This window comes from Anas platyrhynchos, chromosome 2, assembly GCF_047663525.1.
Source record: "Anas platyrhynchos isolate ZD024472 breed Pekin duck chromosome 2, IASCAAS_PekinDuck_T2T, whole genome shotgun sequence".
Taxonomy (NCBI): Eukaryota; Metazoa; Chordata; class Aves; order Anseriformes; family Anatidae; genus Anas; species Anas platyrhynchos.
This window is the reverse complement of record NC_092588.1, coordinates 133875353-133886881: the sequence shown is the minus strand read 5'-3', so window position 1 is coordinate 133886881 and position 11529 is coordinate 133875353. Positions and strand designations below refer to the sequence as shown.

The 11529-nt window shown below is 40.6% G+C and overlaps 1 protein-coding gene across 1 annotated transcript; it reads right to left on the bottom strand.

Annotated features, from left to right (window-relative positions):
* Positions 1 to 1343: 1343 nt before the first annotated feature.
* Positions 1344 to 11235, bottom strand: PDK4 (pyruvate dehydrogenase kinase 4). Its single transcript, XM_027450819.3, has 11 exons — positions 10970 to 11235; positions 10305 to 10446; positions 9243 to 9314; positions 8504 to 8688; positions 7940 to 8029; positions 7362 to 7439; positions 6674 to 6750; positions 5875 to 5973; positions 5479 to 5589; positions 4744 to 4857; positions 1344 to 3870 (listed from the first exon to the last, which is right to left on the bottom strand). The coding sequence occupies exons 1-11, from the start codon at positions 11136 to 11138 to the stop codon at positions 3739 to 3741; spliced, it is 1269 nt and encodes a 422-aa protein (XP_027306620.1). The 5' UTR covers positions 11139 to 11235; the 3' UTR covers positions 1344 to 3738.
* Between the last annotated feature and the right edge of the window lie 294 nt (positions 11236 to 11529).

The window sequence follows — 11529 nt, the reverse complement described above, 5'->3', positions numbered from 1 at the left end:
AATCTGGGATGCAGCATATTCCTGGGAAAACACAAACCTCTTAGAGCACCACTTGTACAGGACCTGTTTATTATGGTACAGCCTGTTCTGCCCACTAACCATCGTTGTATTCATCATTGTATTGCAAACTAGCTATTAAAAGCCCGTTGTCCTATTATTCCAGAGCTGAAACAGACTTTTTTTTGTCATCATATGGAAGAAGTTAAGGACTGAATCCCACTGGAAGTCTGGACAGTTAGAACCAGTGCATGCTGTTAAGAGTCTCCCATTGGCAGTCAGTTTGATCCTTTCTACAGTAGCAGCCGTGGGTGATGACAGACAGAAAATCCGCTTACCAACTTGGCCTCCGAAACCACTCATTTTGGGACTACCACTGATTTATGTTAGACAACATGTTTGTTTCTCCTTCAAAACTTCAGGAAGACCTGTCTATCTCTATTCTGCAGCTAGGACTCCGTGGGGGCAGGATGCATTTTTGGAAGCAAAATGTTTGTGGAAGCAATTATTAAATATGTATTCCTGATCACAGCCTTGAGGTTGGGCAAATCAACCATCAGGAGTTAACATCAAACGCTATATGATTAGAAATATGATGTTCGCATTAAGAGAATTGCTTAAGCAAGTCACTTAGCAGTGTGTTTGCCCCTCAGCTTTGTGCCAGTGAACCTGAAAGGTTTTTTTGATGACACAATTGAGGTCTAAGCCAGTTTTCTTGGAGGCAGATTTCTTAGCAACCACAAACCACATGACTTGTGCTGTGTCTGATGCCTCTCAAAACTTCTGAGCGTCAAGATCAGATTTTGAGCTGTTACCTAGTAGCTTGGTAAGACAACTACAGCCAAGCACTGCAAGCTTCTTGCATCATAAGCCAGTTAATTTTAGCAAGGTGACTGTGATGTGTCGGCAATCCTCCTGCACCCCACCACCTTTAGGATGTTGGGTGAAAGGTAGCAAATTGCCTTCACTCATACAAGCTCACTACCGGAAACATAAGGGTCCAAGTAATTTTGTCATTGAAGCTTTTAGAAGAAAGTTGTTCAAAGAAGCCCACTGAAACTCATTGCTCAGATCCTACCTCCCCTTAAATACTTCCTGGAATTAGGAGCAACGCAGAATTCAATCTACTTTTGATGTTTAGGACCCCCTGAAACAAGTGAGCTCCACTAGAAAGATCACCAATATCAGAAGTTACCTACTAGAAGAATTCTCCCCGCAACCAAAGAGGTCCCCCCAAAAAACAAACACACCAAATCCAGACCTCACTCAAACTAAAAGCCGTAACTAAACTTACTGATTAATACTTAAAAGCCCATGCTTGCAGTAGACTTTAAAGAAAAATAAGATACTAGACAACCATTAAAAAGATTTTATTATAAAATTATTTAAATATCTACAAACCAGTAAAAGGCTCAAAACTACAAGTCAGGAATAAGAATTCAATAAGTGTTGAAAGACACCATTGTATCTAGGTTGATAGCCCTTAAGTATTTTTTAATACTAAAGAGATTCCACATAGGTTCCTTAAGTACTACACACATCTGTCTGCTTTGTGAATGTGTTCTGCATATACAGATTCAAAATTACACTTATCCAGAAAGCTTCTACTTGTAAGCTCTAATACACATTTGTTTACAACACTCATGTGCTTTGGCTGCTTAAAAATAGTTACAGCTCCAACCTGGGGTAGCTGCAGCTATGGTACATATATACAGTATATCAAGAGATCACAACTCACATTCAAGCGTTCCCGGGTGCAGACAGTATTGTTTGTGTTTAACAACAACTACCTAGGCATTTTTTGTGACCTTGTATTCAATACAAAGTCAAAGTATTCAAGTATATTATGGCAGTGAAAGCAGCTTTTTCACACCTGTATCTTCTAAACAAAGATATTTCACTTTTGTTATCCATTTTATTCAGTAAGCTGAACTAAAATATACCTGAATTGGTGACCTTTGGTGATTGCAGCTTATTCACTGGGATAAGAGTGGCCCCAATGCAGTACTTAAGTCATCATGCTCAGTAATTATCATCAACACTTCAAGGTTTAGTTTTTGAAAGAAATACATCATAACAGAATAGTATCTTCCACTGAGAAGTTTACCCCAAGCAAGAACTTTTAGAATAAAGTTAGTTCTTGCTTTCTTATTGCTATTAAAAATTCAAGATTCACAGTATAGTATGGAGTAGGAGTGGCTTTCTGCCCAGTAAATACTAATCTGTCATACAACTGAACAAGATGCTTTAAATACTGTATTTGCAACTTCTTTCCAAGGATTGTATACACTTAAGATAATAATGCTGATCAGTCAACAAAAATTCACATAGTATTACACAGCCCCAATGAACTTTGACTGTACGGCTGGGTAACCTCCATTAGCTTCACTTTATCCTGGCATTCAGCTTACCTTGCTTACAAGGAGGGGAAAAATCCAAAAGATGGGATAGGGAGAAGAGCTTACTAAAAATGGAGTATTTTCTCAACGGCTCTCTCCCACTAGCACTGTTCCTATGGCAATTCCCCATTTTGCTGTTCTCTACAGTTTTCAGTGTTGTTGATATTTTAAATCTTCACTTCACAAGCCCTTTCCATGACATAGAACAGTTCTCAGAACAGCATTCTACTCCACCACCACTGCTCCTAAAAACCTTTCAAACAGACCTTCAGTGCTCCCAGCTCTCAAGGCTGAGAATTCCCCATGTACCACATGATAGTGTGGTACGATATATATTTGGCAGACATGGTAGTAGGCAGATTTTCGTCTCGTGTATCGAGCCCACTAGTCATCTAACAGCATGACAAAAGGGAATCACAGGACAACACTTTAAGTATATTGTTCCCCATGCCATGCTTGCATAACACAGACCACCAAAACCTTTCAGTACAACTTGCATGTCTCACTTCAGTTCCCAGAAAATCCTAATCTACTTGGCACTTGTTTTCCAGAGTGCTGAGATATAGGCTAACTTTATGGATGTTACAAATAAGCGGCTTTCCAATTTGTCCCTAAAAAAATCCTGATTTCCTTATGCACAGTAGCCTTGTTTCACTTGCCTTTCCATGAACAGCTTAAAAATATATGCTTTTTAAAAAAATATAACTCTGAGCAAGGCTTCACATAACTATTACTGGAATACAGGATTGCTTCTTTTGTTAGAATGGGACTTCCTTATACATGGAAAACACTCTCTCCCTACCTGGCAAGGGTTCACCCCCTCTTTCCCATTCAGGCTGTATTCGGATACTGTTTATAAAACAGCAGTCTTGTAGGCAAGGTAAGTGGCTATTTTCCAAATGTTATAAATACAGCTATAAAGTACGAGTGCAACTATCTACCTGAGGAGTTCTGTAATAAGATGAACTGCTGATATCTATTCTAGGAGAAAAATATATACCAGCCTAACTGATATTTATCAGTATCCAGAATTCAAGCATTAGACAGGACTCAATTGCACGCTTCTACCACATCAAATGTTTGATCACAAGAATAGCCTGAATTTCCTCTATACACACCTCTTCTTAAAAGACATATGTACTTGAATTTTCTTCAGCCTGAAGTACACAGAAGCATTTCACATTTAATGCATACAGCCTAGGCTATAACATCCTTAGCTTCTTACTCTTTTGCCAGTCCTGAAACTGAAGAATTTGCCTGTTTGAAGGTAGCTAAGTACTTCCAAACACTAGTCCTTGAGAAGCCAGCTTGATCCCGTTGGGTGCCTCAGATACCAACTTCTTCAGAGAGCTGCACTCTGTTTTGGGCCTCTGCTTGGCACACACCAGTCATCTGCCTCTGATGTAGCTTGGTAATGCTTAGAAGCAGACTTGTTGAAGACTGGGAGTTTTTCTACTGATTCTGTTGATAGGGCCTAAAAACAAGAAGAGTTACTCAGTTTTTCCCCTCTCAGTAATACCACTTTACAAAAGTTGACACAGTATGCTTCAACTGCCAAGTCAGTGACAAAGTTGTTTACACAAATGTTTCTGTAATAGATACCGAAGCAAGTTAACTATAGCATCTAAGATTGCAATGAGTACTTCGGCAGGACAAATGTCATGACTTCAAATCACGTTTATGCATTTTTATAGGCCTTAGAAGATATTCTGTAAGCTATTTTCAATATAATGCCGAAAGCAATGTATAAGAACTTTACAGAAGTACAAAGAAGCTTCAAGATGTGATCCCTTCCTACTTCCGTATTCTTCTGCTAAAAGAATAGCTTGTGTTTATTAGGGAGTGATATGTGCCAGACTATGATTCAATATTACTAATAACCAAGTCGCATATATGGGCTATATGGCAGATGCTGAATAGGAAAGTCTGTATGAACTAATACTAAAAATGCCTGGTTGTCAGAGTAAAAAAAAGCACAGTAAAGAAAATGGATCTGTTTCTCACATCTTTCTATTTCTGTTACTTCACTTTTCCCTGGTATTTTATGTTCCATGAATCGGTAAATATGAAATCTATCAATACAGGGAACCCCCTGAATTTGATTTAAAGCTCTTAGCAGTATGCATTCAAGTCGACTTGTTATAGCTAGTTTTTTTTGTTTGTTTGTTTTTTGGTTTTTACTTCTAAGGACCAGTTAGAAAGTTTACTGGCATTTCTTAATGAAAATGAAGTCATTTTCTACTTATAAGCAGAGAATTTGTTCACTTCATGATACTGAAGTAGTCACCTCACTGCATTAGTGGAATTTATCAGTATTTATTTTATTTAACCAAATCAAAACACATACCTTCAAGTAGATAATAGCATCTGTTCCATAGCCACATATGGAGTAGAGATTTAGGTCTCCTTGGAAGTATTTAGCATATAGACGGGAGATTGGCAAGCCATACCCAAAGCCAGCCTAAAAAGAAATTAAAACAAAATTATTTACTAGCTCTTAGGACTTAAGATAGCTGGAAAATGTTCAGAGACTTTAGACTGTTAAAGTCTTTCGTAATTCTCTTAAAAGAAAGGAGTTTTCTAATCAGTTTCACATGCAAATTGACTATTTGAAAAGAATCTCTATTGAGGAGGAAAGGTACATATACAGGTGTCACTTTTACACATTAAACTTCTGTATTTCCCTGACTAGTTTTTGCTAGCACATCTTGATTACTGGAAGGTTATTACTAGAGTGTAACTATATTCCATACCTATTCCAGTAGTGCTTGCCTCTGCAAATATAGTATTTCTTTTAAGTTCAATAACTGAGAGGAAGTGAAGAACAAGTAAATTACTGTCATTGGAGTAGAAGAAATGAGGCTCAGGTAGGACTATGCTTCCATTTATACCTTTAAAAACTCATTTTGTCCATTAAGCAAGAGTTAATGCTAAAGAGATCTAAGATCTATGACACTGGGTCTTAATATACTCCACAGAGCAGTAGGGCAGATATAGGGTTTCAGTATTTGTTATTAACCTATCAATCTGCCCCATATTTATGGTAACCTCATTAGCAACATGAGCATTAAAGTAAACTTACAAGAGGAGTATTTCGGCCATCATCCATCCTTGGCCTTGGTGCTGTGGAATACATGTAGCTGAACAGCTGCTCAATTTTCCTCACTGGAACACCACCGCCTCTGTCAGAGATCTGATTTAAGAGGAAATAAAAATTAACTATGATCACGTACTAAAACTGATATTTAAAGCGTTGGTATTTAAACAAACCCTCCAGCAGTAAGAAGTGCTATTTGTTTCACACCAGATTATTTTCCAGTTAGATAATTGCTCTATATGTAGGCTATCAGCAGAAAGCTTATGCCTTGTATCTTTGATCTGTTGTCACAGAACTTGTAGCAAGTTACTCTAATAAAATTTGCTGTGACATGTGAAACCAAAGATTACATGAAGCCCATATTGTAGCTGGCCAAGATACCTTAATTGCCAAGTCTTCTTGTCCTAGAACGACTGTCACTTCAACTGGAGAGAGGGAAGGACTGTTTTCTTGAAATTCAACTGTTGCCCTCATTGAGTTCTGTGGAAATGAAGGTTACCATCATCAGAAAGCATTCAATCTGTGCACTTAATCACATCACTTTAATACTCCTGTTATTATGCAGAGGCTGAGCATTTACCATCCACTTCTACCACTGCCTAGCTTCAAGAAAAAACGCTTAGCAACTAAGCATAACAAGAACAGAAGTCTCACACTTAAGACTCCTCTCCACTTCAGAGATTACATTGTTTTGATGAACACCAAACTAGGCTAATATCTCTTAAATAAACTAAATCCATGAAGTGTCAGCAGGTCTCTAGAAAAAAAGAGTTGAGCTCAACAGTTGCTATAGACTGTCAGAACTCCACATCCCTTGTTGGCAGCACATAGTTCAGCCCCATTCAATGCATTTCCTACTCCACAGGAAGGCACTACAGCAAAACTGCTCTATAAGTGTAGTCTAAAAGCAGAAGGCTTTCAGAGTGGTTGTCACAGCCTCATGTCCCACTTTTACTCCTTCTCTCCCTTCCCCCAGTTACCACTACATCAAAGTGTCCAAATATCCTCCAACAAACTGCAGTCATTGTTTTCCCAATTGCCAAAGCAATCCCCCCACATTAGAAATTTTTCGAAATCTGTCCTATGCACAGCTCTATTTCACTCAGGTCTAGCTAGATATTTTAAATATTGATGCTCCTGCTCAGAATACTGAAGGAAGAAACAGCATATACTGCCATACCTTAAAGAGCTCAAAAAGCATGTGAAAGAGATGAGATGGAACATATACAATGTTAATTGGCTCTCCTGGAAATTTTCCTAGATGAAGAGAAAGGGACAAGCAATACTTAGCAGGGAGATAAAATTTGGATGAAATACCAACAAATTTTACAATAAGCAAACAAAAAAAACCAAGAAAGTTTTAATTTGGGGGTATATCCTCCCCCACCAAATGAAGGCGTTTGTATACTCATAACAATGCTTAGTTGGTAATCATCACCTGCTTAGTAACAGTTTATTTTCAAGTACAGTTCAGTTTCATAAGTAAATAAGTTTAGAGGTTCAGAAGACTGCCCAAGATCAGATACATGCAGGCAGCTTAGACTAGAACCAAGGTGTCTCAGTCAGTAGACTCCCTTTCCCACCTGAGGAGTAGAACTCCTCTCTAGCAACCTATTTTACTGTTACAGCCTAGTCTTCCTCATCTCAAATTTGTAAATACCACCTCAGGACATGTAGTGTTAGAGATACAGTGACATCTGAGTTCAAACACAGTAGATTAAATGAGGCACTTAGAACAAAGGGAAGAGGAACCACCACATAAGAAGTCAACTGGTATGTACCATCATGGCTATAGAAGTGGGAGCCCTTTGAGTAAACACAGCAATTTGATCACAATAGGAAGAGAGACATAAAAGCCCTCATCTTACCATTCACTTGTTTAAGTTTTAGCTCTGGAGATGTTAAGTAATACTGGTCACATAGCATCTTGGAACTTTCAAAAGCATCTGAAATATTTAAAATAAATGAAGTATTAAATGCTGTAGAACCAATGCATAGCAAAATATAATTTCTAACTGCAATAGCTGCTAACATGACATGGACTAAGCCTGTGTTTCACAGGGGATGATAATATTGCACCTACACCGTATGCACTGGAACTGAGACTAAGTAGGCAATTATAACAGTATGGGGAAGTCTTCAGCACTATTTGGTGATTCTGTAAAACAGATGCATCTAGGGTATGGATTAAGAGTAAGTAATGCTGATTTCAATACCAGAGTTTTAATTCCTTCCTCATCTGTTACTTACTAGGCCTCATTCAGACATTTTTTTACTGCTGCTTTGTATTTTAGATTCTGTCCTACAAAGACTCATGTTTTGATAGACAGCTTTCACCTATTTCAACAAGAAACAGTTGGCATCCTATTACACTTGCTGGTTACCCAGTCTGCTTGCAAGCAGATAAATACTGATCACATAAAAATTATGGCATCAGAACACTTACCATTCACTACTTCAACAACATCACAGCAAGGATCAATACTTCCGATGTGCCTTGGGTGCCCTGAGCTGGATTTATCATCAAAAAGAAGTGCTGTTTTGGATGAAAACAAGTATTGTATTTAATCACAAATACTGTACTATTTGAAAATTATGTTTATATTAAAACAGTGCAATCATATCATGTAGTCACATAAGATGGTTTGCTGGCAGTGGATTGCCTTTTTAATATCTAAAAAGGCATAGATAGCACTACAGTGGTAGTATCTGTGTAGATACAAAGACTTTTCAGATGTAAAGGAGATCCCTGCATTTTCCATAAAACTTATTTTCTAGACTACAGTCTAATTACAGTAAGTTCTCCCATTACTTTAAGTCATGCACTTTAACTTTTCAGCATCAGTTATCCGATGCAGATCTCCAACAGTTCTAAGAAACATTTGCATTAAAATGTTTTTCACTAAATTGAAGGCAGTGGATTGGAACTAGATGATCTTTAAGGTCCCTTACAACCCAAAGCATTCTATGATTCTATGAAGTGTTTCCTCAGTTAAGAATTTCTACTTACTGTGTTGGTTCATGAGCATCCGGGTGGAAATACGGCTCATATAAAAGCGATCCAAGAAATACTGAATGTTTTGATTGGTGACAGGATCTACTTTAAACATATCTTTGTATTCAATTACTCCTTGTGCCATTGTAGGGACCACATCATGATGTCTGTTTCGGACTCTAATTAGTGTATCTATAAAGCTAAGTAAAAAAAAAAAAAATCTCATTAGAACTTTGTTCTAAGACTACATAAAGGCAAGCTGTGTACAAAAGTCCTTATCTAATCCAGCAACACAGATAAGTAAAGTAGCCTTATTGTTCAGAGAATGAAAAATAGACTGTATTTTTAAATTGACCTACATTGACCTACACCAGAAATAGGATATTTTTAATATAAACAGTGTAATCATTACTCATGTCAAATTTATTGCCTGCTTCCTCATGCATAAGAGTTTAAGCAGGAGAATGCAGGGAGTTAAGATGACCCCTAGCTGACAGCTTGGAAAGAAGCAGGGACATGACATCAAGTATATTTTTTGTTGATCTTTGTTAGACAGTTCAGGAGGCACTACACCCTCAGAACCAAGCTGCCAAAGGTCATCTATGTGCAGTATTGCTTAACATATTGTTTGTGAGATGTTCAGCAATTCATGCTAAATTACTAAACTCAGTTCAGGACAGTGATCTTTCTGAAGCGACAATATGAAAAATAGAGCATATGATTAAAAGCTCAATGAAACAAATGGAAAACTTACTCAGATAATACTTTCTGGTCATCTGGGCTTTTTTGATGGAACTCAACCAGCTCCATTAGACTTTGGATGTACCTATTAAAAAAAAATCAAATGAATAGGATATTTCATTAGTCTAGGAACAGTAAAGACACTTAGTATTGTCCAAGTTATTACTCTTAACAAGTCAGCTAAGAGTCTGAAATATCTTTGAAGTATCTAAATTCCATCTAAGCATGGAAACAGTCACTTCTGCCCGAACCCTAGAAGTCATGCAAGTTTTCTCATGCCTGCCACCCGGACAAGAATTTAAAACATCACTTTAACATTGGCTCCTCTTACAGTTTTAGAGAAGAGGGGCATTTCAAAAGAAGATCAAAATAATGAATAATAATGGAAGCCACCTGAGCAAAAGTTTTTCCAAGTCTAATCAGCTTTGTCACAAGCTAAGCACTTGAGCCTCTTTGCTGATGTCTGACAGCCTTGACGCATATTGCAAAGGCGCAACTGTAGTTTGCTAGATTAGGAACGTTTCTGGATCTTACTCTAATGCTTTTGCCCTTTGTGTCAGCCTTCTTTGCAAGTGCTGCAGTTGTGCCAGTAGAGCAAGGTTAAATCAGATCCAATCACCCTGTCAACCATAAGGTGAATGTTAACTGAATTCTAAGATGCATGGACCAAGGTGATTTGCTGCAGAATGGCTGTTCTGCTACAGTTCCATCAGTGAGAGATCCAAACAAAAATAGAGCCAGCTCTTCCATTTCCATGTAACTCTGAGGGTCTCTGCATGTTATGAGAGAAGAGAGCACTGTCTTCTCACTTCTTAAAAAGCAGAGTTGTGTTCTAACAGCAAATTCTAAACTGTTAAGCAATGTTTTAAAAACAACAACATGACCACATTGCGATTTCAGTTTAATTTTAGCACACCACTCAAGTGTAGAACAGCTTGCACTTAAGCTTTGATGAATGAACTGCATTTCTAGTTTATTTTGTTAGTGTCTTCTGTTATTCAAAAAAAAGTCTACAACAACAAAGTTGTTGGAGCTGTGTTATTCTGCAGGCCCAGTTCAAGCAGTTCTTACTTACCAGCTTTTTACTAACTGCACCGATGGTGTGCTTAGCAATCTGTCAGGAAGAAGATCAATTTCCCTCAGTATGTTTGCAAACCTCACAGGAAGCTCTTGTCTCAGAAAGGCGAAAGAAGTTCTCTCACATCCATTCGTTGAGCCTACAAAGCAAATCCAACCAAAGAAAATGTTGTGTGTTGGGGGAAAGAGAGAAATCACAACACAAATTTCTGTCTTTCTGCAGACTTGAAGACTATAATCCTTTGCAATCATCATGGCAATGCTGGCCAGTTCTCCTGCGTGTGGGTTTGCAGGGCAGCAGGACACTGCCCACCCAATGGAGGCACGTTTGTAGATTTCCCATTTTGCCAGGGGGGCTCCGTGATCCTCCGGGAGAGCCTCCGCAGCCCTGTAAACACGGGCTCCTCCAGGCCAGCGCCGCTAAGGGCAGGCTGGGCGGCTGCCAGCAGGGCACCGCAGCCGGGTACAGGCTGTTCTGTGCTCGCTGCTGCCGCCCCCATGCCCCAAACCCCATCAAGGGCCCAGCACAGAGCCCGGCAACCGCTGCGCAGCCCTCAGAGGGCGCCTGAGGAGAGGGGCGGCGGCGCCTCCCCTCACCCAAAACACCCCCCCCGGCCACCCCCCAGCCCCAGGGTGAGCCCGGAGCGGCTCCGTGGCTCTCACCGAAGTCCAGCAGCTGCTTGATAGAGAGCGGCGAGGGGGAGAAGCGGGAGAACTGCTCCACCTCCCGCGGCAGCCGGCTGCTGCTGCTGCTGCCGCCACGGCCGGCGCTGCCGCTGCCAGCCCCCGCCAGGGGAGCCGCGGTGCGCAGGGCGATGCGAGCCGCCTTCATCGCTGCCAAGGGTCGCTGAGGGTCTTGAGGGGTCTCCGAGGACCTTTTGGGATTGGTCGGGCTGTAGCTGCCCTGTGGCGAGCGGCGGCACCACCGCCCCTAAGTAGAGCCCGCGGCGGGCGGGGCTCCCTCAGGCCCGGCCCCGCCGCCCATGACGGGGCCTCGCCTCACAGGCGGCTCGTGACGGCCGCTGGCGGGGCGCCCCCGGCCCAGGCCGCTGACCTTGGGTGTTCTCCGGGAGGCCCCCGAGGGGCAGCGAGGGGCTGGTGTCCTGCTGTCGGCCCTGAGGGCACGCTGGTGGAGGGGATATCCAAACGGGGAGCCGCTATGAGGTGTGCAGGCTCCTTCCCTGCGCTAAATGCAGCGGGTACTGCGGTTGTTAAAAGCCCAG